This window comes from Schistocerca gregaria, chromosome 1 (genome assembly GCF_023897955.1).
Source record: "Schistocerca gregaria isolate iqSchGreg1 chromosome 1, iqSchGreg1.2, whole genome shotgun sequence".
In the NCBI taxonomy this organism is placed as follows: domain Eukaryota; kingdom Metazoa; phylum Arthropoda; class Insecta; order Orthoptera; family Acrididae; genus Schistocerca; species Schistocerca gregaria.
The window spans coordinates 823,348,276-823,376,261 of record NC_064920.1 but is presented as its reverse complement, the minus strand read 5'-3'; the positions used below and the strand labels follow the sequence as shown (position 1 = coordinate 823,376,261).

The following is a 27,986-nucleotide window of genomic DNA, read 5'->3' as shown; positions in this document are numbered from 1 at the left end:
TTGCAAAGAGCCCCTGCCAACTAAGGCCGACGCTGTCCAAGAGTATAGATTTTACTCAATCCATAGCAACCTGACCAAAAGTATAATTTCAAGAATGACGTTGTTGTTGTCGTCTTCAGTCCTGAGACTGGTTTGATGCAGCTCTCCATGCTACTCTATCCTGTGCAAGCTGCTTCATCCCCCAGTACCTACTGCAACCTACATCCTTCTGAATCTGCTTAGTGTACTCATCTCTCGGTCTCCCTCTACGATTTTTACCCTCCACGCTGCCCTCCAACGCTAAATTTGTGATCCCTTGATGCCTCAAAACATGTCCTACCAACCGATCCCTTCTTCTAGTCAAGTTGTGCCACAAACTTCTCTTCTCCCCAATCCTATTCAATAACTCCTCATTAGTTACGTGATCTAGCCACCTTATCTTCAGTATTCTTCTGTAGCACCACATTTCGAAAGCTTCTATTCTCTTCTTGTCCAAACTAGTTATCGTCCATGTTTCACTTCCATACATGGCTACACTCCAAACAAATACTTTCAGAAACGACTTCCTGATACATAAATCTATATTCGATGTTAACAAATTTCTCTTCTTCAGAAACGCTTTCCTTGCCATTGCCAATCTACATTTTATATCGTCTCTACTTCGACCATCATCAGTTATTTTACTTCCTAAATAGCAAAACTCCTTTACTACTTGAAGTGTCTCATTTCCTAATCTAATTCCCTCAGCATTACCCGATTTAATTTGACTACATTCCATTATCCTCGTTTTGCTTTTGTTGATGTTCATCTTATATCCTCCTTTCAAGACACTGTCCATTCCGTTCAACTGCTCTTCCAAGTCCTTTGCCGTCTCTGACAGAATTACAATGTCATCGGCGAACCTCAAAGTTTTTACTTCTTCTCCGTGAATTTTAATACCTACTCCAAATTTTTCTTTTGTTTCCTTTACTGCTTGCTCAATATACAGATTGAATAACATTGGGGAGAGGCTACAACCCTGTCTCACTCCTTTCCCAACCACTGCTTCCCTTTCATGCCCCTCGACTCTTATGACTGCCATCTGGTTTGCCTTTTCTTAATCTTTCGTCTAAGATAAGTCGTAAGGTCAGTATTGCCTCACGTGTTCCAACATTTCGACGGAATCCAAACTGATCCTCCCCGAGGTCCGCATCTACCAGTTTTTCCATTCGTCTGTAAAGAATTCGCGTTAGTATTTTGCAGCTGTGACTTATTAAACTGATAGTTCGGTAATTTTCACATCTGTCAACACCTGCTTTCTTTGGGATTGGAATTATTATATTCTTCTTGAAGTCTGAGGGTATTTCGCCTGTCTCATACATCTTGCTCACCAGCTGGTAGAGTTTTGTCATGACTGGCTCTCCCAAGGCCGTCAGTAGTTCTAATGGAATATTGTCTACTCCGGCGGCCTTGTTTCGACTCAGGTCTTTCAGTGCTCTGTCAAACTCTTCACGCAGTATCGTATCTCCCATTTCGTCTTCATCTACATCCTCTTCCATTTCCATAATATTGTCCTCAAGTACATCGCCCTTGTATAAACCTTCTATATACTCCTTCCACCTTTCTGCCTTCCCTTCTTTGCTTAGAACTGGCTTGCCATCTGAGCTCTTGATATTCATACACGTGGTTCTCTTCTCTCCAAAGGTCTCTTTAATTTTCCTGTAGGCAGTATCTATCTTACCCCGAGTGAGATAAGCTTCTACATCCTTACATTTGTCCTCTAGCCATCCCTGTTTAGCCATTTTGCACTTCCTGTCGATCTTATTTTTGAGACGTTTGTATTCCTTTTTGCCTGCTTCATTTACTGCATTTTTATATTTTCTCCTTTCATCAATTAAATTCAATATTTCTTCTGTTACCCAAGGATTTCTAGCAGCCCTCGTCTTTTTACCTACTTTATCCTCTGCTGCCTTCACTACTTCATCCCTCAGATCTACCCATTCTTCTTCTACTGTATTTCTTTCCCCTATTCCTGTCAATTGTTCCCTTATGCTCTCCCTGAAACTCTGTACAACCTCTGGTTCTTTCAGTTTATCCAGGTCCCATCTCCTTAATTTCCCACATTTTTGCAGTTTCTTCAGTTTTAATCTACAGGTCATAACCAATAGATTGTGGTCCGAGTCCACATCTGCCCCTGGAAATGTCTTACAACTTAAAACCTGGTTCCTAAATCTCTGTCTTGCCATTATATAATCTATTTGATACCTTTTAGTATCTCCAGGGTTCTTCCACCTATACAACCTTCTTTCATGATTCTTAAACCAAGTGTTAGCTATGATTAAGTTGTGCTCTGTGCAGAATTCTACTAGGCGGCTTCCTCTTTCATTTCTTAGCCCCAATCCATATTCACCTACTATGTTTCCTTCTCTCCCTTTTCCTACACTCGAATTCCAGTCACCCATTACTATTAATTTTCGTCTCCCTTCACTATCTGAATAATTTCTTTTATTTTATCGTACATTTCTTCAATTTCTTCATCATCTGCAGAGCTAGTTGGCACATAAACTTGTACTACTGTAGTAGGTGTGGGCTTCGTATCTATCTTGGCCACAATAATGCGTTCACTATGCTGTTTGTAGTAGCTTACCCGCATTCCTATTTTCCTATTCATTATTAAACCTACTCCTGCATTACCCCTATTTGATTTTGTGTTTATAACCCTGTAGTCACCTGACCAGAAGTCTTGTTCCTCCTGCCACCGAACTTCACTAATTCCCACTATATCTAACTTTAACCTATCCATTTCCCTTTTTAAATTTTCTAACCTACCTGCCCGATTAAGGGATCTGACATTCCACGCTCCGATCCGTAGAACGCCAGTTTTCTTTCTCCTGATAACGACATCCTCCTGAGTAGTCCCCGCCCGGAGATCCGAATGGGGGACTATTTTACCTCCGGAATATTTTACCCAAGAGGATGCCATCATCATTTAATCATACAGTAAAGCTGCATGTCCTCGGGAAAAATTACGGCTGTAGTTTCCCTTGCTTTCAGCCGTTCGCAGTACCAGCACAGCAAGGCCGTTTTGGTTAATGTTGCCAGAGCCAGATCAGTCAATCATCCAGACTGTTGCCCCTGCAACTACTGAAAAGGCTGCTGCCCCTCTTCAGGAGCCACACGTTTGTCTGGCCTCTCAACAGATACCCCTCCGTTGTGGTTGCACCTACGGTACGGCCATCTGTATCGCTGAGGCACGCAAGCCTCCCCACCAACGGTAGATCGTGTAAAAGAGAACATTTAGAGTCGTCATGCCGCTTTCACAATAGGACTACAGAAATTTCAAAAAGTTTCACGAATCTGTTAGAATTCGTACGAATCTTGAGTGGTATAAAGTTGCAGTTAAGAAGTCCAGTAATTTAGTTAATATGATGATGAAAAATACCTACCAAGAGTGCAGAAGAACACGCCAGTAAGAATCTTGCAAAATTAGTACAGGTTGATAGCGCTAAGTCGAAATCAGTTATCTCTTGCGTATCGTTTCGTTCATTACATGACTTGCCTTTAAAAGGAAAACGAACTTGAAATGTAGTTACTGAGCTATTGCAGTTTAGAGAACAGTCAGATGACGAAACATTGCGGAAACATTTTGAAAGTGTCCCTAATAATACCACATTTCTCATAGAACACAAGATGATTTAGATTCTGAAACAAACTGCAGTCTACCAATTTATGTTATGCATTACCCTACTGGTTGTGTGTGAGCCAGAACACGACGTAGATTCCACATCATTCGATGCTGAAACTCGTGGTAGTGGTTCAAAAGTGTAAAATGTAGGAAATGTCATCCATACGAAGTTTTTAATGGTAGGAAACCAATTAACTAAGGGAATACGGTTATGATGGGACCAACAGCAAACAAGGAAAATGGCGGGAAAAAGTAACTTTTGGGAATGTAAAAACAGCTTTTGCCATAATTATACTGCTACCTTGTTTGTACCACTGACCGAAGAGCTGACGTATGCTCTGACCATAACTTGGTGGTAGCATGTATGGAAGTCAAATTTGAAAACAAATCACAGAAAACACGAAGGACGCACAGCGTAGTACGAAGTGCAGCCTTTGAGGGACAATCCTAAAACTTTTCAGTATCAATAGGAAATGAGCAACATACTGTATCTGAAACATTTGACAAAACAACAGCAGAGTGTATGACAGTAAAACTACAGACATTAATGTACTCTGTACAGACTTCAAGAAAGTGATTCAAACGTCAGCAGAAAATACATTAACTAAGTATTACGACATGGCTACATGGAGTCACAGATCGAACCAAGAAAGATTCTACGAAGAGAAAAAAAAAAGGGTATGCCTGAAGCTCACTACAGCGACAAGAAAAAAACAACATTCGCATTTGGCAGCATAAATAACATCAGAAAGGGCTATAGCGAACAGCTGTTTGCGAAATCAGCGCTAACGTTATCGTTGGATCAGATATATATATGACATCTTGAAAAGAATATTTTGACTACCTACTGAACTACCCTAAAGCAGGAAACAAACAGGCAAGAACTTGCCCTCCAGCAGTTGAATCTCTTGTAAATGGCACAAAATACGAAGAGGTTCACAACAGTTTGTAAAAAAAATTAAAAAAAAAACACAAAGCGGTCGGAACCGACGAAATACCAGTGGAACTGCTGAAATTTGATGATCGTAAACTTCATGGGAAATACTTTCATCTTATTCTTAACCAATTTGGCGAGATGTAAAAATATCAAATGGGTGGAAGAAATCAACCATAGTACCTATACAAAGTGAAGGAGATAATCGAAACTGCTGGAATTACTGAGGACAACATGATGGCTTTCCTTACTAGTCAGCCTACAAAGCACAACATTTCAAAAATTCACTACTTATACTGAGGGCTTACCAAGGGATTAACAGAATGGTACTCGAAAACGATTGTGGAGGTACAACAGCATGAACATTAACTGTTCATTGACTCTTAGGGTACCTACGATTGAGTGTAGAGTGAAATAGTATAGGAAATTATGGCAGAATGCGAAATAGCTAAGAAGCGCATAAGCCTGGTCAAATCGTGTATGGAGAAAGTGACATAGTGCAGCTTGTTATCAGACTGTTTTGAGAAAAACTGGACTAAAGCAAGGTGATACGGTACCTCCCACTTAGCTTCATCTTTCATGGGAAAGTAGTGAGCGAAACAAATGGAAACATTACAGATAACCAACCAAATAAACTCGCCTATATAATGACATAGTTTTAGTAGGAAATTGCAGTTATGGAATTGAAACACGTTTCAAAAACCTAAATGAAACTGCCGTGAAAATCGTCTTGAAAATTAATGAAGAAAAGACAGAATACATGATCATACAAAAGGAGAACATTACTATGAAATAACGTGATGGCCTTCATATAGAAAACTACACTTTCAAGAACACTCCCAACTTCAAATGACGTGGTGTGAAAGTAAACTAGTGTAATAGAAGACATGTCGATGATAAATTGTGCTACAGAAAGCAGAGTTCATTTTTCCCTCCAAAGACTTCCATCCTTAAAACTCCTGACAAGTAAAACCGAACGGAAACGCTGCAACACAATCATCAGGCCAGTACTATAGTGTGTGGAAACATCGAGCATGGCGAAAAGAGAAGAGCACCAACTATCAGTCTTTATTAATAAACTGTACAGAAAGTTATTGGGCCAATAGTTGATTAAGCAACATGAAGATGGATTTGGAGATCCGATGCAGAACTAGCTGAGCTAGCTAAGCAACTCTCAGCAGTAAACATCACCAAAGCGATTCTTGCAGTGGGCAGGCCAAATTGTCAGAACGGCCCTGCTAGAATATGTATGACGGGAAAAAATGGAAGACTTGAGATCTTTTGGTCAGCTCTGACGTAAATGGCAGGATGAGATGACCTTAGACTACAGAGTGATGGCTATCACTGAATGGAAGAAAGAGGCAGGAGAAACAGGAGGCATATAGGGTGTGTTACTTGGGATCGTCACGTCCTGTAGATGCCAATGGAATGAGTGTATAACAAGTTACTGAAATGTGCACTGTAGAAACCAATGGAAGCAAATAGTGAGCAGGTAACAATATCCTCAAAACTCTTAATTCACGGTGTATGGAGAAAATTTTATGGCCCTACTGACATGAAAATCTGTCGGTGCCCCAGCGTGGAGGCGAATGTTTACTGCATGTTCTGAACACAAAAGTGATTCAAAGTACTTTCAATTGCCCCATTCAGTCACTACAGAAAGAGAATGGAGAATGCAAAACGGTGGTGTTTTCACGAACTCTACTGAGCCTAGTCGTTCTATACATACTATAACAAACTAGTTTAGAAGATGTGACAATGCTGTAGCTGGAAGACTATGTATTTCACACGGACAATACAGCAGTCGGTGAGTTGCAAAATATTCGAAGTAAGTGAAAAATACTTTTCTGTTGTAATGTCATTAATCCCTTGCGTTCTGTAAAACCATGACGAACAAAAACACTTTTTTGGGGGCGGGGACATTAAATAACGTCATTTTGATTTCAAGATTTTGAGTAATGTTAGCTGGATGAGCTTTAACATTCATTTTTTCCTACTTTTATTTTTCATAATAAGTGAAGTTTAACAAATTCCTGGTTTGGTTGCTATGTAAGGAATGTTTGGGAAAAATAGTACGAGCCTAAAGTAAAAAATTAACAAAAGCAGAGACCAACAAGTGGTCCACTCAACTACCTGCAGCACGTTAACTAAGCCATGCATTGCAATTAACTGAAACAATGTCATTAAGTGGTATACATACAGTAACAAAGTACACATCGCTGCACCCTATGGAATACAGTGTAATGACATACAAACAATAAATTAAAGACACAAGCTAACACAAAAAGCTAATAAATAGCTAAAACAACATAACACTGCCACAACCTTAGCAACATAATGTCAAAAATTTGTTGACTTTTTACCACAGATCTTCACAATCACAATTTTTCTGATGAATACAAGATGAGTCATCATAGATAACATATCCTTCAGGCTCTTTGGATTCTTCTAAGTCAAATACCTTTCTCTTCAAGTTTATCTTCCTTTCATTTCTAGACCATTTTCCTGTAAGCCTATTACATTTCTTCATTTTCGTCTACTAATCTACCTTCTTCAAGAGTGTTTTTTGATGAGAGTGTATGTCAGAAACACTAATTAAGTTTCATTACATTTCTTCTTGGAAGAGGGTCTTTGACATGAGGCTGAATGTTTTGTGACTGTATTGTCTCATTTCTTTTGTCACTGACCTTGAGTTCTTCAGTGGGCTGTGGTATGTTCAGAGATACAGTTGTCACCTTGTCATAAACATCAATGCTGAAAGTATATGGCACATGAATACTTTGGGTAAACTCAGTAGCCAAAAATCGATGAGTCAAATAAGCTGGTTGGCAGTTTTCAGGTCCTAAAGTATTTGTAGCCAGTGGTTCAGTACTGCATGTAGATCTTCTAAATTTACCTTACTCAAGTCAATGAAGAGCATCCAGTCATCTGTTTCTATCTTGATCATTAGGTTTTCAATGTCAGTTAAGTATACTAATGGGTCTTCCTGCCTAAAATAGCGTTCCAAATTTTTCTCTGTGTGTCTGTACAAAATTACCCTTGTTTCTGGAGCTAGTTAAGTTCTTTTCTTTCAGCCTTGAAGCTAAGAGTTTTGAAGTAATCTTTGACAGATCTAAGTCTCTGACCAAATCGTTTAGCTGAATTTATGTGAAATGTTAGGGTACCGGTATGTCTTTGGCACCCGCCCAATCAGAATCTTCAGAGGGCTCATCTGATGTAGAACTTGATTCAGAATGTAATGTCTGAAGGTTCGTAGAAAGGATAGATATAGGCCACCAGCAACATACGGTACAGGTTTTCTAGCATACTCCAAATCAAGATAAATCATTGCGTTTTGTTCTTTGTTTTGAAACCGTTTACTTCGCAAATACAGAAGTAACAGCAATCCATGTTGTTCTTGAGTTAACGCCACACCATTTTAACTCGAAAAATAAGGGACCTTAACTTTCCCTTTGACCATTTTCTTACTCTGAAACACAAACGCTACACACTCTACGAGGTACCCATGACGTATTCTGATTTCCCATTTTAACTTCAAACAAGCATAATAAACACTTTTAAGAAATGACACAAGGTGACATGTTAGTGGCAGTCAAGGCTGGAACCAGTTTTATAGCTGCCCACTGCTCAGAAAGCAACAATGCTGTGTAATTTTTGTACGTTTTTACAAGTACCAACTGATAATACAACAAACATAACATAAAACATAGCTACATTCACCACTAGGGCCTACTGTGTAATTATAACACACTTAAATCATAAAAGTTATTAAACAGGATACTATACTGCAGGTAACCACATACAGCATTTAACACCCCTCAGTTGTTCACGTCCCCATACTTCTGTGATGATTGAATTTCATTCAGTAAATGTTTGTTTCCCTTTAAGTTTAAGAAGGCATAGAATTCCAAGTAACTGTATTTCAAATAGACTTTCAGCATCAGCATTACTTTCAAAGTCTCTACTTTCACTTTAGTTTTCTCAGATGTTCGTATCTTATTCGTCAAAGAAAAGACATGCTCAACAGCTGCGTTTGTACTCTAAACACACCACATAAAACCCTTAATCTTATAAATATTTTCACAAGTTAGAATATAGGATATGAATGCTGGGACATTTGTACCTGACACTTATCAGTGAGAGTTTTTTCTATACTCCATTTCCTGAGGTGTGACAAACTGCTGCATATTAACACACTCTTGGAACAAGTCATTATAATCATTTTGCAGCTTTGGAACACATTTGCAAGATAATTATAGCATTTTTGCACCTCATTCCACGTAGGAACATAGTTAAAAAGAAGCAATTTGTAGTCTGAACAGCCATTAAAATGATCTCTCCACTGCTCAACATATTGTATACTGCTACCATAAAATTTAGACGGTTTCAGTGAACTCAGTAACATTTACATCCACCTGAGATTCAAGTTTACTTAAAGCACTTTGTAGTCTGAAAAGACCTTAAACTGATTCGTCTGTTGCTCAGCATATTGTGCACTGCTATCATAAAGTTCACGGATGGTCTCCCCCTCACATTCAAGTTTTCTTAAAGTACTTCTTATAGTGCGTGGCAAGAATATGGTTTTTCGTTTTTGTATCATATTTATTCTTAAATCATTAATTGCTTCTCGTCCTCCTCGAATGTGACATGCTGCCCTTCTACCTTCAATACTTTGCATGAAAACTTGATGCCTGATTATGTAAAAACATGCGAAGAACTTCAGAAAACAGGTTTTCAGAAAATGTCTAATATTTTTAGGCACTTTCCTTCACTCAATAAAAATGTGATTTTAGTGGTATTACATTGCCGCAAACTCTCTCGATGGCTAGCATCAAGGCCAACCGTATGGTACTGCTGTATCCAAGTAACTGTACTCGGCGTCAAAAGGTACAGAATTGTTCTATGCTTTCTTCGTGGACATAACATATGTTGGATAAAATCTTGTGAATGATACACTTTCCATCGAGTGATAACATCACAGTGATAATATGCACTGCACATCCTACACCACTGATGTCATGACCAGGCTAAAACCTTTAATTTGTGGATAATATTGTTTGTCCTTCTTCGCCAACCGCGACCTTTAATTTGTGGAAAATACTGTTTGTCATTCTTCGAAACCGCCCACGAAGTTTTATGTTATTTTTCTCGCAGAATGTTACAGCTTTATCACTAAAAGTATTATGTATATCTCTGCAGTTTCACCAGGCTGTTCTTTAAACTGGAGAATTTTCACACATACGCCTTCAAGAGGCAAGATGTATCATACAAGAAAAACAAAGGTTTTTGTGTTTCCGTCATTTAGATGCATCAGAAACAATAGCAATACAATGTACTTTACACATTTCCCGAACAATTCATAACGACAATGTGGAGCAAGCACGTTAGCACCCACTTTTCGAATTTTGTATGGCCACAAATGTTCTTAAGATTCGAAAGATTTTTGAACAAGTTTAGACTTACTAGCATTTGAATGAAAGCTCTTGTACTAAATGGAAAGCCTGTGTGCCTTCCGTTACAGGCCATTTAACTTCGTGCTCACTTGGAACGACTTGCTGCAAAAAGTCCGTTAAATTTCTCGAAGGTACAACTTGTATTTACTCGTTTTGAAACGATACTCTACGACATGCGCAATAGAAGACGCGCTTCCACATTTCGTGCAAAGGACATCGTAGTATGTTCGACCTCTCTTTACTATGAATTGATACCCTTTTTAAAAGTAAATAAATGATAATGTACGAGAGTTTGTTTGCTTAAATTTGTTTTAATAAAAAACAGAGTTGTATTGTTTATGACATTGGATTATGAATACGTTAGTTGCTTCTACTGAAGTTCCGCACTTAAACTGCAGTGGCGTTTGGGCACTGCGAAGATGGTCGCAGTCTAAGCAAAGTGAATAAACAATCTATCACCTGCACTAGATGTCCTACGATACTTACGCGAATGAAATACACATGAAAGCATTACAGTTACTTCTAGGCAAATGCAGCTGTGTAATACCATCTTCGTTGCTAATATTATTGAAGATTTCGAGCTTGACTGCACCACATATAAGGTCGTGTAAACGCATTTCGTCATACGGTATGTTAGATTAGGGATGTGACATTGAAATAAAATGCAGATGCTTTCACAATGCCAGAACTCACGTGACTGAGAATTTGATTTGATTTCTAAATACCGGGCCATTTAAGCATCCCGGCAGAATCCGATGGGGACAAGGGGACCATACTCCAAAAATCGTAACTATCCCAATCAAATTGGAACGCCTGGTCACTTTAAATGAGATATGTACCTGGTCTATGTGTGCCGACCATAAAACGTCCAGAAATATAACATATATCTCGAGTGTTCACCACACTTTCTCTCTGTATTGTTATAGCTCAAGAAATAAACTAAAACAAAACAGCCCACTGAAAGACTCTCCTAGATCTCTTGCTCCACGTAATTGAGTAATTTGCATGATTCCCACCATTATAAAGTGGAAGGTGCTGCCGTGTTCAGCGTCATATGTAATACTTTTTAATCTGCAAAGACAAAGTAACGGAAAATTAATTACTTCGATGTGACTGTATACTTCTAAATAAATATTTGTACAACAGCTTCACTGGGTATATTGCATTGTTAGTATTTTAATAACAAATACTAAAACTATGTGATAGGGCAAAAATAATTGTGTATTTGGATCTTGGTGAACAAAGTCAGCATGAAACAAATGTCATATCAAAAAAGGAAAATTAGTGTTGACCTGTGTAAACAACGATGACATGTTTGATTTAAGAAAATTTAACTGTTACGTTCAACTATATATTTGGATCTGGGTGAAGTCAGCATGAAACAAGTGTTATATCAAAAAAGGAAAATCAGTGTTGACCTGTCTAAACAACGATGACATGTTTGATTTAATAAAATTTAACTGTTACGTCCTCGCCTAGCGAAATAATTGTATCTACGTTTTTATTCTTTTTTTTTGTGCGTGATTTGTGACGCACATTTGCTGTTTTCTTTGGCCTGTCACACACAATGGGCACATGTGCCGTAGACAATAGCCGGAACATACATTCCATTACCACAAAAATCATTGTCAGAAAAATCATAGATGTATCATTTTAGTGATGGTAATGATAAATGGACACTCAAGACTTGAAGAGTAGTTCACCGCCATATCTATAAACTTTCTTACATTTTAGAAAACTGTTTCCGAACGCAAGACATGTCAGAAATTTGAACAATTAGTTCACTAGTGAAACAACGATGTGTCGCGTTGCCTCAAATAATAACTACTGTTGCACAGAAAGAAAGAAACGAATAGATGCATTAACTTAAAAGTTATGAACGTCATCAACAATAACATCGTGCAAGCCACTGTTTTCCAACTTGTGTGGGCACTCACGTGATTTAAGGTAAGCATGTGAAATGAATATTTACGCGATGAGAGATAGTGCCCAAACATTACAAAATTGCCCTCAAATCAATTATCTGCAGTTTTCTACTGGTATAGCTGCCTGCTGTCGGTTTCCAAGTTAACTACCCACGAAGTACCTCTCCCCCTTTGAATTACTCGAGTAAACAGCGTATCAGAGATGTTGATTCGCGGAAGAATACGTCACTCCGTTTTCTTGCGTGAACGGCATCACGGGATCGCGAGAGCGGCACTGACAGTTCGTAGTTGACTGCGAATTGGGCAGTGTGGTTGTAAAGTGTTGCATTGTAATCAGGTTAATACATTAAGTAAGAAATTTATCTAGGGTGTACTGTATGCATATGGCTTGTTACAACTCTTCTGTTTACTGGTTTTCTTGTTTTCAGAAAGAAAAGCCAACATGGTGTCTGGTGGAATGTCCTGCGTGAAGTATTTACTCTTCACATTCAACCTGTTGTTTGTGGTTCGTATGTCACGCTTCCCTTCGTATTTCTTGATAAACTGTGAGAGTGGAAAGTAGTTTTCACTTTGTCTATTGTTGTTTCTGTTAACACGTGTGAATAATAAGGATGTTTTACAACGGTAACTGTTGCGCCTAGTGGAATTTTTAGCCCTCGTTAGCTTCGCTCGGACAGATGTAAGAGGTAGAATTCAGGCGACTCACTGGCTTGTGTATGAATAGGCGTTTTAGTTGTATTCCAAACATTGATTTGTAAAAATATACCCCTTTTGTTGCCAATACTTTAATGTAGGCGGAGGTCGTCAACATTTTTAGAAAAATACACGATTGGAAGTAAATAACCCGGAAGAAATTTTCCATATGTATTGCATGTATTTCCAGAAACATAAACTGGTTTGTGATTCAAAATTCGTAGCTAAATATTTGCTTAGCAGTCGTACGTTGCGAATTTGCGTAGTAGATACCTCGCTTAGTAGAGCTTCGTTGTTGGCTTATAGCTTAACATAAAAAATTAAAGCAGTATTTTGTCTTTAATGCATTATTGATGCCCAGTGCTATTGTTTGTATTAACCCTTTGTGTTCACTGTGCCGCGAATTGTGCTAAAATATTAGTATGAGGTTCTCCGTAAAAAAAGGAAAAAATTACTCTTTTAGTAATTAAAAGCAAATCCTTGCCCACAAATATAGGATAGCTGTCAATGACAGTATATCGGTAATGAGTAGAATTTATGGTTAGTTTAAAAGAAGTATGATGTACTGTAGAGGAAGGGTTTTATGCTGTGCAGCGCGTAACAGTAAGTTTCAGAAATTTCTGCTCTTGTCTCAAAATTATATTGTGTACCACAAAAGTTAATAGAATATTCCCTTAGTTAAAAAATCTGTGGTGCAGGCCTAAATAGTATCCTGGTTGGTTCTAACTTCCCCTACTCCGGATGTGTTGTCGCGCAGGTACTTGGGGGACATGGTAGAGTGTTTAGTTCTAGTGTGCATCAGCCAACTTCGTTCCGTATTGTATTCACAAACCTTGAGGTTACATTGCTCACCAAACCAGACACTGTGTTCTTTTAAATCCTAAAATTTCGTTCTTTCTGTTGACACTGGTGGTGGGGCTGTATCTGAATGCTCTGTTAGTGTCGTACCATGAAGCTGTGGCTGAGAGTACCCTGTGATTTTCTGTAGCTTTTTCACATTTAATGTACTTAAGAAATTATTCTTCAGAATTTGGCATGGTTGTAGGACACAATGCCACCACATAAGTACCATTACTTCAATAAAATGTCATTATGTAGATAGCATCTGTAGTGTACATAAGTTTTATATTCACTGGGAGCTTATTTCTGTTCATAACAGGAAATGAAACGTTTGAAGTTCGTTATGACTGTAGATTTCGATGTAAACAGTAGGGTCTATAGCTCAAAATTTAGTGTGCAGTTCATGGAAGAAACTGTAGTGCATTCTTGGCCACCAGATCTGTAAACCTGTGTCTGTAGATATTAGAGGAAAAAAAACTCCTAATATCTTTGGATGCTGAAGTTTCAACATCACAATATATCATGTAGTGTAAATATTGGTACTTTCTTCTTGCAATGTTAATTCTAAAATTGCACTCGAATTTACTGTTACATTAATATAGTAGGTACTTTGCACATTTTGAAGACTGGAGGGTGACAGTACAGAGTTACGTAATATTGTATGTCCTTAGCATAAAGAATAAGAGTTATCATATTCTACACTTTACAGGCTGTTGCTTTTTCAGGTTTGTAGGTATGTGGAATATAGACAGGGCTTCATAGCAGATAAGTCTATAGTGCATTGATGTAGTCATATTAATGTTGTAGTTATTAATCAAACCACTAAGTTTTTAAAACAGAAGATGTTTTTGTATGTTTCAGATCTCTGGTATAGTAATTGTATCAGTTGGTGCACTTGCTCTAAGTAATTTTTCATCTTACGATACCTTCTTTGGTGGGAGTGTCATTGCAGGACCTGTGCTGCTGCTTATTGTTGGAATCATAGTTTTTATAGTTGCATTTTTCGGTTGTTGTGGAGCGCTGAAGGAAAATCATTGTATGGTAGTTACAGTAAGTATACTTAAGAGTGAAATTGATACTATCACATAAAGTTATTATACAAAATTGATTTTCAGAGCCATATATTGACACACATTGTATATTGGTGCGTACTTGAAATGTGTAATTGTCTGTTCAGTTTTCAGTGCTACTTTTGATCATCTTTGCCATGGAACTAGGAGGGGGCATAGCGGGTTATGTCTTGAAGGATGTTTTGAAAGATGATCTAGATACTCAGTTGAACAGCACACTTTACAAATATGGAAGTAATGAAGATATTAAAAAGGCGTGGGACATCATGCAAACAGATGTAAGTGAATCTCGTGTTGAGTAGCAAACATATGTATAGGTAACATCTGATGAACTGAATAATATAGTTTAGAACATAATTTCTTGCACTAATACAAAACTAGTTAGCTATGTTCAGCATTTACATTGCTTAACATGTGTGCTCCAAGGCTAGTGGTGGTTGATAGCAGTCGAATGTGTTCAAACTACACTACCCCCCCCCCCCCACCCCCACCTTCTTTCACTCACTCCCTCACTCACTGTAATGTAACTGAAGCAGAAGGTGCTTCTTCGAAAATATACTCCGTTCATCATAAACTTCATGTAAACACACATACGATGATTGGTCAGCAGCCATAGCTCTTGTTCACTGGTGATGTTCCGCCCTTGGAAGTAGGACCAACTTATATTCTAGAAATCTTATTACTATATCGTGTATGAAGCTTTAATATATTCTGATGTATTAGCAGCCATCAGTGTTTTTCTTAATCATACTTCAGCCACCTAATTTTTATTTCAGAAATCGTGTACAGTCGGTCTCTTTATCACAGGCTTAAATGCTACTTGTGTTGCAGTTGTCTCGGTGTTCTTGCATACTGTGAAAATGGATGACACTACTTCCTGCTTCGTAGTGAAATGTGCCTGGAACTTTATTAATGGCTAGAAACAGGTTGTCGTTAATGCTTTCACAAGATTACAGCTTTGATGTCTTCTGAGAAAAACTATGTTCTAAATATAAGGGACATACACTAAATGTGTTGCGTAATTGATAGTCATAGACTATCATATGGGAGTGCTTTAGGGCGGCTGCTCGAAACCTCTCAGATGACCCGTAAACTTTACGTACCTGCATCATTTAAATACAAAATTCATGAAACATATGGTAATTACCTCATACTTAACCATAATTTATCAAGGAAAATGCACATATTCTTGTTTCTAATAACATACCGCATGCAAAATTCTGGTTTTCATTTAAAATGCACATTCTTAATTATTGATGTTTTATTGTTGAAGTTAAGAAATCATAACACAATTAAATTGTTTTCATAAAAATGAAAAATAAACTGTTTGTTGTGATATGCCCATTGTTTTGTAGAACAGTTGTAGTCTCTCATGAACGAGTGATAAGCACCATAGAAACGTAGAAAACAATTTTCACAGTGTCGAGCACATTGTAGACATGCTGCATTTTTATGGTTGTCGCCGTAACACTGCAATCTGAACCAAACAGAATTGATCTGGAGAACTTAAGGAATTTGTTCCGAGAAATAAGTATGTTTAAGTTGTGAAATGCACTGGAACTATTGCCCAAAGTCTTGACACATCTCTGCTGAACAATGGCGAAATGCAGAACAGTCTGTCATAAGAGGAGGATACGTGGACTTCTTGGTGGCTTGGGATTCTGTTGCTGATCACTTAGTTATCATTGTAGCTGTACTGAAATGTATTCCTCGGAGTCCGATATGGAAGTAGTTCAGAGATTACCAGATGACTGACCGTCATGGCTTCAGTGGCTTCACTATTTAACAACTTTGTAAGATCCCAGCAGTGCACTTTACGCCACACATAGCCCATACAGAAAAATTACCATTGTTAGTCAGAAATTCACTCTTTAATTACAGTACTATGTTTGCTAAGATTGAGAGGGTGTTGTTTTTCATCCGATCACCTAGCAGGTGCATCACCTGATTCACAGTGTTTATTATTCGCTACTATTTCAAAATTAAATGACAGAGTTATATTGTACTCTGCTCTTTGTCTTTACTGTAACAGTAAACTTCACTGCAGGTTAGTTGGCTCACTTGCCTGGCCAGTACTATCAGTTCAAATGTGCCACTAAAGCTGTTGCGCCATATTATTGCCAAGTCAGTGTGCGTAACGCACAGGAGGAAACATATCCTCATTATCTAACTTGACTGTACTTAAGGCAACTTGGCTTCTGCTCAACGTGAAACAAAATCCAATGAGGTTGCAGCATAGGTGGAAGAATACGTAGTGTAATGTTTACATGAAGTTTATTCTTATGATGAACGAAGTATAGTAGCAGTGATGTTTTTGTGTTAAAATCTTACTACAAATAGTACCCTAGTGCAGTAGTTCATTGATAGATTAGTAGTCTTATTTTCTGAAAGATGCGTTTAGTATCCCAGAAGGTTGTTTGATGTTGAAACCTATGGAACAAAAAATGATTTCCTAAATGATGGCCATGAAAATTCACTCTAAAACAACTCTTCTAATACTGGGGCAGTGGCGTATTATTCCCTTAAATATTGTTGCCTCCCCTTTTTTAAATATGTACAATATTTATCGTTGAGGAGGTGCTGTTGCAGTGCGGTAATGAATTTTTTATGATAATGTCCTCTACATGGAAACTGAAATTTTACTAAGGAAAATTACTACTATTCTCAATTATACATAATTGGGGGGAGGCAGGGAGAGCCATTAAAGTAAAATCTTCATATGTGCATTACAGTGATTTCCCTGAGTGTGTGTTAAAGCACCTCACATACAGCAAACTACATCTATGCTTCCAGAATGAGATTTTCACTCTGCAGCGGAGTGTGCGCTGATATGAAACTTCCTGGCAGATTAAAACTGTGTGCCCGACCGAGACTCGAACTCGGGACCTTTGCCTTTCGCGGGCAAGTGCTCTACCAACTGAGCTACCGAAGCACGACTCACGCCCGGTACTCACAGCTTTACTTCTGCCAGTATCCGTCTCCTACCTTCCAAACTTTACAGAAGCTCTTCTGCGAACCTTGCAGAACTAGCACTCCTGAAAGAAAGGATATTGCGGAGACATGGCTTAGCCACAGCCTGGGGGATGTTTCCAGAATGAGATTTTCACTCTGCAGCGGAGTGTGCGCTGATATGAAACTTCAGTTGGTAGAGCACTTGCCCGCGAAAGGCAAAGGTCCCGAGTTCGAGTCTCGGTCGGGCACACAGTTTTAATCTGCCAGGAAGTTTTACATCTATGCTATTAAATAGAACCTTATTACACTTAGTAAATAAGGTAAATTAAATACAAAATTAAATCTGCACATTGTTTTCTTAAATCGATCGTCTTTTTACTTATTTGTTGGCATATGCAATAAGTTATACTTATTTTGAGGCTTGTTCTGATGGCTATTTGTAGGAGCATCCCATGTCAGTTGCATATTTTGGAGTATGTTCCTCCTCCATCACCAATACTGCTGAAACTTTGTGTGATCATTGGTATTTGTCCCCAGTGGACATCGGTAGAGTTTAACGTTCATTGAAGCAATACTTACAGATAGGCACTTCACAACTTTGCACAGAATGGGCATGAATTTCTGACAACTTGGAACTGTTAAAGCTTGTGCAATACTTTGTTGAAGGAAATGAAATTTGGCTGTCTCCTTTAGCTGTGTGTGTTCTCTTAAAAGTAGTAATGAACAAAATTGTGCAAGCCATACTCACTATATATATATATATATGAGAGAGATAGAAGGTCCATGGTTTTAACCCCTCCGAAATGTTTTCATAATTATTGAACGCAGGCTAACAATGATCGATAATTTGAATCTAAGCTGATCGCAAAATGGATTGTTATCTCTTTGAATAAATGCATGGTGAACATGAAACTTGATATGCAATGTTTGGTTGCACAAGGATTTGGAATGGAAAATTTTATTCATCTGCTGTTTTCCAGTGACTTAGAAATTCATTTAAAAGATGATTATTTTTGTGGAAAGGTGGAAAATACCATATATTCAATACTTCCTTTATGAATACTCATACCTTTTAAAAACTTCAAAACTAGTCTCATTCAAAACATGTTTGAAGCCTGCCCAGAACAGTTGATTTAATTTCCAGCATGGTTTAACAGTGCTGCATAAATTCAGGTCAAGTAGTCTCTGGGGAAAATCACACTGTGAATGAAGTTTCAGGTTTGGCTTCCAACATCTCATTGATCAAAGGCGTGAAACATGAGCTTTGGACACAACTTAGCAATATAAGGTTTTCCAGTAAAAAATATTTCACATAATGGCTTTCTAATTCCTAGAGAATTAGTTCAACTTGACTTTACTAACAATTACAAAAATGGATCACATTCAGTTTGTATTTAGAAAATTCCATTTTCTGTAATTGATTTCAAGCTAGTCACAGCTGGAAACAGCATGCTTCAATGGTCATCAAATTTGAGGGAATGTATCAAAGCAGTGGCTATATTTAAACTACCTGTTGACAGTGTTTCGTTGTATTTATTTGTGTATCGTCAAATATCTGAGTATTGCATTGGTCCACAGTGACATTAATGATCAGCTTGCATACACCTACCACAGAAATTTCTGAGAAATGTAATATTAGTCTTCCAGCAATGAACAGAGACTGTAGGGTACTTAGGCAATGGCTTTGTAAGCAGGCAGGTACTACCACAAGGCTTTGGAACCTAAATTAAGCAGCCAAATTACAGGCTAGAGAACCTGAATATAGAACAGATAATGTTCTTGAACCAATAGTGACAATGTCACAGTAGATCATTGCAATAGAGTGAGATATTGTCAGTTTTAAAATAAAAACTACTATCAACAAAATAGACAACGGGTTGCTGCAATGTAGTCTGTTGCCATGGTACATTTCCTCAGATTTGTCAGTCATTTTCATTTATTGTTAGCACACATCAGACAATAGAACATGATTCTTTTTTGTATCCTAACATCCTCTTTCCAAATGTGATTAGTTTGAAATCTGTTAGAGAAAACAAATTTTTTAAAAGCATATTGAATGTGATCAATTTTCTTAATTTTTACAGAAATCTGGTTTGAACTGATTTTGCAGAAATTTGGAAAGCAGAATGTGAATTATCTTATACCTGAAAATCGTATGTTGCTAAGTTGTTGCCAAAAGTTTCATGTTTATCATGCCTTTAATCAGTGAGAAACTCAAAGTACCCATTGTTCTGAGAGAGATTAAAACATTTTGTTTAGAAGACACTGGATTTGAAGCTTCAGTGGAAAACAGTATTTGTAAAGTGTCATTTATACCCTGTTTTCACCTCTCCACAAAAATCCTACCCTATTGGAAACTAGCAGATGAATGGAAAATTTGTACTCAATACATTTGTTCTACAGACTTTCATGTATTAAGTTCAGTGGTCACCATGTATTTGAAATAAGAATCAGTTAAATTATCTAGCTTTGTAGTCTGCATTGGATAATCGTATGGATTTTTTGGAAGTATTCCTAGTGAGCCCAATTTGAAGAGTTTTAAAAATCATTTTTTTTTTTGCAAAGTCTGGTTGAAAATTCTGTATTTTATACTCCTTACAAAATTTACAACTTTGTGCACTTAATTTATTCAGTGTTGGAAAGTAGTATTTATATTTGAGAACCTGGTGGTGTTCGATTACTACATGCTAAGTTCAATGTTCGTCATACCTTTAGTCCTTGAGATATAAGAATCCAAACATTGAAATCCCCCAGGATTGTGCCTAAAATTGTTTTGTGAGTTGTGGCTTGTAAAGTTCTCTTCACTATTATTCATTGAGAGAATGCATGAAGTTGTTAAAGATAGTCAAATTTCAATTCTTTTAAACAAAATATTTCCAGATATACAATAGCTTACTCACCAGAAATTCTCTCTCTGCATAAAGTAGTGAAGGGACTCGAAGATGTCCCGGTATTTGGACAAAAATTAAACTGTACCAGTGTTCATTGGGGACATCTGCGAATGTTTATATAATATTTAAACGAAATCTGTGATGGTTGAGCAGAAATGCCTAGGTGAGTTAACATGGAATGACTCATTCTGTAACAAGAAGAAACTTTTTCAGTGAACATTTTCATGTTGTTAACTTCATGCTTTACCTTGAGTTGCTGTTGCTAAGTGTATTTAGATTATTGTTACATTTTGTGAACTGTATTATACAACCTTACAAAAATTCAGTTCTTACATAATCATAGTGCTCTTCTTCAGGTACAGTTGACCTGATTTGTATTAATATTACTTCTACAAAGAGTATAAATGACTATAACTTAAGTTTTCATAATTTCAGTTAAAGTGCTGTGGCATCAGTGGTCCAGAGGACTGGAATAAGGCAGGGCTGAAGGTTCCTGCCTCGTGCTGCCCCAGCTATGATCTTAATGAGATATGCACACCCAAGCCACACAGCAATGGTTGCATGGACGCTCTAGAAAACTTCATCGGTCACCATGCTGTAGTACTTGGCGGCGTCGGCATAGGAATTGCTTTCGTTCAGGTAAACCTTACATCATAGTAAACTGCTTCACAGATGATTTGCAATTATATTGCATAATGGTATAATACTGACAGGTTTCAGGTACATTATATAATGGTAAGACAGGTTTAGGAACCAGGTTTTAAATTGTAAGACATTTCCAGGGGCAGATGTGGATTTTGACCACAATATTTTGGTTATGACCTGTAGATTAAAACCGAAGAAACTGCAAAAAGGTGGGAATTTAAGGAGACGGGACCTGGATAAACTGACTAAACCAGAGGTTGTACAGTGTTTCAGGGAGAGCATAAGGGAACAATTGACAGGAATGGGGGAAAGAAATACAGTAGAAGAAGAATGGGTAGCTTTGAGGGATGAAGTAGTGAAGGCAGCAGACAATCAAGAAGGTAGAAAGACGAGGGCTGGTAGAAATACTTGAGTGACAGAAGAAATACTCAATTTAATTGATGAAAGGAGAAAATACAAAAATGCAGTAAATGAAGCAGGCAAAATAAATACAAATGTATAAAAACTGAGATCGACAGGATGTGCAAAATGGCTAAGCAGGGATGGCTAGAGGACAAATGTAAGGATGTAGAGGCTTATATCACTAGGGGTACGATAGATACTGCCTACAGGAAAATTAGAGACCTTCGGAGAAAAGAGAGCCACTTGTATGAATATCAAGAGCTCAGATGGAAACCCAGCTCTAAGCAAAGAAGGGAAAGCTGGAAGGTGGAAGGAGTATATAGAGGGTCTATACAAGGGCGATGTACTTGACGACAATATTATGGAAATGGAAGAGGATGTAGATGAAGATGAAATGGGAGATACGATACTACGCGAAGAGTTTGACAGAGCACTGAAAGACCTGAGTCGAAACATGGCCCCCGGAGTAGACAACATTCCATTGGAACTACTGACGGTCGTGGGAGAGCCACTCCTGACAAAACTCTACCATCTGGTGAGCAAGATGTACGAGACAGGCGAAATACCCTCAGACTTCAAGAAGAGTGCAATAATTCCATTCCCAAAGAAAGCAGGTGTTGACAAATGTGAAAATTACTGAACTGTCAGTTTAATAAGTCACGGTTGCAAAATACTGACGCGGATTCTTTACAGACGAATGGTATAACTAGTAGAAGCCGACCTTGGGGAAGATCAGTTTGGATTCCGTAGAAATGTTGGAACAAACGAAGCAAAACTGAGTCCACGACCTATCTTTGAAAATAGATCAAGGAAAGGCAAACTTAAGTTTCTAGCATTTGTAGACATAGAGGAAGCTTTTGACAAAGTTGACTGGAATACGCTATTAAAATCCATTAAGAAATTAAAGCTTGGAGGTTTGCCGATGAAATTGTAATTCTGTCAGAGACAAAGGACTTGGAAGAGCAGTTGAACGGAATGGATAGTGTCTTGAAAGGAGGGTATAAGATGAACATCAACAAAAGCAAAACGAGGATAATTGAATGTAGTACAATCAAGTTGGGTGATGCTGAGGGAATTAATTAGGAAATGAGACACTTAAAGTAGTAAATAAGTTTTGCTATTTGGGGAGGAAAATAACTGATGGTCGAAGTAGAGAGGATATAAAATGTAGACCGGCAATGGCAACGAAAGTGTTTCTGAAGAAGAGAAATTTGTTAACACCGAGTAGAGATTTGTCAGGAAGTCATTTCTGAAAGTATTTGTATGGAGTGTAGCCATGTATGGAAGTGAAACATGGACGATAAATAGTTTGGACAAGAAGAGAATAGAAGCTTTCAAAATGTGGTGCTACAGAAGAATGCTGAAGATAAGATTGGTAGATCATATAACTAATGAGGTATTGAATAGGATTGGGGAGAAATGAAGTTTATGGCACAACTTGACTAGAAGGGATCGGTTGGTAGGACATGTGGTGAGGCATCAAGGGATCACCAATTTAGTATTGAAGGTCAGTGTGGTAGGTACCAATCATAGAGGAAGACAGAGATGAATACACTAAGCAGATTCAGAAGGATGTAGGCTGCAGTAGGCACTTGGAGGTTAAGAAGCTTGCACAGAATAGAGTAACATGGAGAGCTGCATCAAACCAGTCTCAGGATTGAAGACAACAACAGTGGTATAATATGCAGAAGACTTCCTGAGTGCCATACGGATCTTAATACTAGTTTCCTTTAATGACCTATAATTTATTCTTATGCACCCCAAACATTCAGGGTCAGACTTAGACAATAGGAAATGCTAGACTGGTATTTTGAAATGGGGAACCAATGGCTGAATCATTAGGTAGTAAGGTGTGTGTGTGGGGGGGGGGGGGGGGGGTGCATTATATTTCATAAAAATTGCCTGTTTTGGAGGCTGAGCATTTCTCTTTCTAAATTTTGGGTGTCATTTAATGTATGATGCAGCAGGATTTACTGCCCGGCAAGCAGAACAAATGTAGAGAAAAGTTTTAATAAGTTCAGAAGTGCTAAGTGATGGAGATAGAAACTTAATGAAAAACTTAGGTTGTTCAAGCCACACAGTCAGCAAAGTCTCTTAACAATTAATTGGTGGAATTTGAGAAGACAGTGTTAGATTGTGTAGGAAACAATAGTAAGCAGACTACTACTGGAGCACCAGTTATACACCTAATCATAAACATGTTCAATCAGTGGGACTGAATGACTTTGAAACCAGAGTTCAATTCTGTTAGTGGATGGTATTGCATGTATTGAAACAAGACATAGCCACTTCAAATATTTGATATAAATAAGTGGGTAACCTCTTAATGTAAAGTCTCGAGTTATCTTGTTTTTATTATTTTGACAAAAGCTGAATAGTCAGTATACTATGTCATTTGAGGAACACACCGAAGAAAATAAAATCTCACTTATATCCATCCCAATGCTATAGTTGTTTGGCTGCTAAAGAGCATCCTGTCCTACATTTGTAACCTGGCTGTTGTCCTTTTGTTAAGGTGGTAGCCACTAGATACCAACTGTAGTGTGCAGCTTAGGATACTTCACATTTTGTGAACTTCTGGCCCATGTTCTGTATTGATGTTTAGGTAGTGCTTCTGAAAATTGATGGCAGTAGTGATCAGAGTTTGTTTGATATTGAATTTAGTGGCTCAAAAGGTGAACAAGAAAAGGATGTTCATTAAAGACTGAAAATGACAGTTGTCATATGACTGACAGGTGCTCTTCAGTGGTAAGAGATATATACCCAAACTGTGTGCCATACAACTCTGAAAGATTTCTGTATAGTTATGACATCATACGTACACAGAGTAAAAGGTTACTAAATTTCAGGCTATTTTAGTCAAAGAACAGTTTGCAGCTAATTTTATTAATGGTGACCTTTGAATATTTAGAACTCATTATTTCCAAACAATGGAGAGCCCAGGTTGGAATATCAATAATTAGGGAAAGAACAGGTGACTAGTTTAGTTGCCATCAGTCCTAATGAAATGACAGTTGCTTGTGAAGCTTTCGGCCAAAGCCGTCATTGGAGAAACACACATGCATTCACACAAGCAAGCACCTCATACACAGTGACAGCTATCTTTGGCTGACAGTACTCTGGTGTGTGGTTCTGAGTAGACAAATTGTTTGCTGACACAACTACTCAGGTCCGAAGGTGATTCAGTGATCGAAACATATAATCTAATTAAAAATTTGCAACTGAGACATAACAGTAAATGAGAATTACCTTAATTATCTAAGCAGTCACTGAATCTCTCCTGACTGTTATGTTGTCTATAGTTACAGTTTGTAAAATTTAAAATGTTAGGGGTTTAATGTTAATACAAACATATTACTAATTTCTACCCATTAGATCATCTGAAAGTTCCCAGTTCAGGATGCTCTGTGCATAATGTTGACCTTAGGAGAAATTTTGGAATACCATGTTGTTACTTTTTATGAACTACATTTACGTTAGGATAATTGAAGTAAATTTCTGGCAATAAACTCTTGATGATAGAATTGTACACAAAGTGCTCCTTGTTATGGATAAGTAACCTACTGTATTAATTTTGATCATCACTTCTCCATCAGAACTATGATTTTTTATGAAGTTCGCTGTTAATATGTTCACTGTAAAATGAGATCCACCCTACCCATTGTTTGCCTAAAGCCATTCAAAGCAACTTCATCTAAATTAAAGCAAACTAAACCTCACTTTCCCAACCTCAGAAACATCTTACTGAGATGCTGTGCTCCTGAGCCAATTGACCTTGTTGTAGGATTCATATGGCCTCATAATCTTCACCAATGTAAAGCCATCTTGTGCCATTTCATGCCAATACATTCACCAATTGGACGTGCTGTAAAGGAAGGCTATCTTAGAGCACACTCTTCGTATTAGTGTTCCATACTTCAGAAGGCAGATACATTCTGGACAGAGATGGAAAGAAAACTATGCTGCAGTAGTGGCAATGTTCTTTGTAGGCTCTTTCTCTCTCTTCGCATACGGACACTATTGTGATCACTATCACACTTGTTTCCTTCCTAATGAGAAGAAAAGACATTGTCAAAACAGCATTCGGTGTTGTGGCCTCCAATCTGGTTTCATGCTGCTCACCGTACTATTCTATTTTGTGCAAGTCTCTTGATCTCCGAATAACTACTGTAACTTACATCCTTTTGAGCTGCAGTCAGCATACATGTGCTAATACATCAACCCTTAATAGAAATATCAAGTGGAATTACACTATCACTTAGTGGGTCTCATAAACATTGTTGCTACTGCACTTTACTGAGCACCAAGCTTCATATGGGAAAAATAACATTAACATTTGTGTAACCATGGTTCTGCTTTTTGTTACTGTTATAATTGCTAAGTTTCGAAAAAGAGACAGAATAAATGTTCTGTACTGGTCGCAGAAAATGCTGTACGACCTGATAACTGTAACCTTGACAGTTATTACACCACGTCTCAATCTTCTCAATCATATATTAAAAACAAAGATTCCATTACTTACCACACGGAAAAGTGCTGGTAGATACACGCGCACGCGCACACACACCTTTTCCCCCCTAAGGTAAGTCTTTCCACTCCCAGGATTGGAATGACTCCTTACCATCTCCCTTAAAACCTACATCCTTTCGTATTTCCCTCTCCTTCCCACTTTCCTGACGAAGCAACTGTTGGTTGTGAAAGCCTGAAATTCTGTGCTTTCCTGTTTGGTAAGTCATGGAATCTTTGATTTAATATAGTTTTCCCATGTGGAATGTTTCTTTCTATTTCTTCTCATATCATCATTGATCTAAATCTCGGCAGGTAACAGCTTGCTTTTAGAATTTTGTTAGTTCCTATCACCCTCTTGGTCTCAATGTTAATAATTTTTCCCCTATCATTTAATTCCACTAAATTCCACAGCTTTTGTGCCCTGTTGTCACTGTTCGTTCCTCTTTCGTGCCTTCTCTATAAGTTGCTTTTGTGTCCTTTAACTCAATTGCTGTGCTATTCAGTCTGTGATTCTCAAATTTTACAAGTTGCCTCTGCTACTTCAAATGACCCGAGTCTGTAAATGATGGCATGTTGGTTGCCTTTGTTTTTCATGTGGTGTTAGTACTTCATTGTAGTGGTTTCATGTGATGGTGTTTTGAACTATGGTTGCATAAGATCCTGCTAGAGATGCTAGGGCATAAACTACCACGTTTGACACTGACAACCTGAGCAAGCACTAGTGCTGCAACCATACTCATTTTTTGTGTGCTCTGTGCCTTTCTTTGGATTAAGCATTGTTCATAGTCTTTTTTTAAAAAAGTGAAGAGATTAGTACATGTCCCTTCCAGAATTTGAGCACTACTCCAACCCTAAGGCAGTACGTCAGTTCTATTTTTGTAGAAGCACAAAACATTGGTCTTGGTGCCAGCACTGAGAGTACGATAGGGGGATTGTTCCCTTGCACCACTCCTTCCTGTCGGTCAATGTAAGACCTCATTTTTTGACATTCATGGCCTACTGCCACTCTGATGTCTCGCTTTAGTAACTGATAACTCCCATTTCATCAAGCCCTTTTGTTTTGTCAATAAATCCTTATGAAGCTGAAAGGTAGCAATTTTGTGACATGTTTGTGGTCTAATAGAATCACAGCTATTCCTCTTACTGTGATGTATCTTAAGAGGTTGCAGTGACTGTGTGAAATGTATGGGTACGTATGAAAGGTAAAATAACATATTTCTCTTTTTTTCAGCTGGTTGGTGTAATCCTAGCATGCTGCTTGGCCAAGTCAATTCGAAAAGAATACGAGACAGTGTAAAGTGGTGGTGTACCTTTTGCAGTTCATTTTTTGTTTTTGTGATTGTCAATTTGTGTGCATATAAGGATTTTCTAAGTTTTGTGGCATCTTTAAGGTAGTGCTTTGGAATTTAAATGAATCTCATTTTGTGGATCTGTAACTGAAATATGTGCAGCCTGAAGGGTTGTAATTTGTGTAAGCACTGCTACTTCATAAGACTGTAATTTACATTTCTTTAGTAATGTTTAGGATGTTTAAGCATTTACAGACATCTTACGTGTGTATCTTCTCATTAGCCATGTCTTATTTTATATGCAGTGTTATATTTTTGACAGTATTTCCAATTGACTCCTTTATTAATTTTAATCGAAAGTTGTAATACCTGTAGAAACAGGATTCACAGTTTATTGTGTGTTCAGTGTTAATGTGCTGTTTTCACAAAATTTAAAATAAATCTCAGATTTCTATATTTGATGATACAAAAAATTTAATGACGCACCTCTGGTGTGAATCTTAGTTTCTTTCCTACTTGGTACACCCTAAACATTGAACCACCAAATCACAAGCGGAGGGTTTTGTTGCAAGACTTCCCATCAAGAGAGAAGTGTGGTGAATGGTTAAGATTCCAGGAAACATGTGCATTTTTGTTGTCATATTGTAGTTAAAAGCACTAAGCCACCAGGAAAAGCTGAAAGCATTCAAACTAGCTAGATCAACAGAATGTTCCATGCAAAGTTACACATTCAAAACAAA

The 27,986-nt window shown here is 37.8% G+C and overlaps 1 protein-coding gene across 3 annotated transcripts in view; it reads left to right on the top strand.

Moving 5' to 3' along the window:
• The window catches only part of LOC126271496 (CD63 antigen-like), a 380,699-nt gene extending 352,997 nt beyond the window's left edge, over window positions 1-27,702 (top strand). Inside the window, exons 1-6 of one of the 3 annotated variants that reach the window (XM_049974160.1) lie at window positions 12,187-12,292; window positions 12,384-12,460; window positions 14,350-14,538; window positions 14,666-14,836; window positions 20,837-21,040; window positions 27,189-27,702. In XM_049974160.1, the coding sequence (XP_049830117.1) occupies window positions 12,398-12,460; window positions 14,350-14,538; window positions 14,666-14,836; window positions 20,837-21,040; window positions 27,189-27,254 (693 nt within the window). In that variant the 5' untranslated portion in view covers window positions 12,187-12,292; window positions 12,384-12,397 and the 3' untranslated portion in view covers window positions 27,255-27,702. Of the gene's footprint in view, window positions 1-12,186; window positions 12,306-12,383; window positions 12,461-14,349; window positions 14,539-14,665; window positions 14,837-20,836; window positions 21,041-27,188 lie in introns of those variants that run through there. The other 2 variants (XM_049974159.1, XM_049974158.1) reach the window with 2 other exon arrangements.
• Window positions 27,703-27,986: the final 284 nt, after the last annotated feature.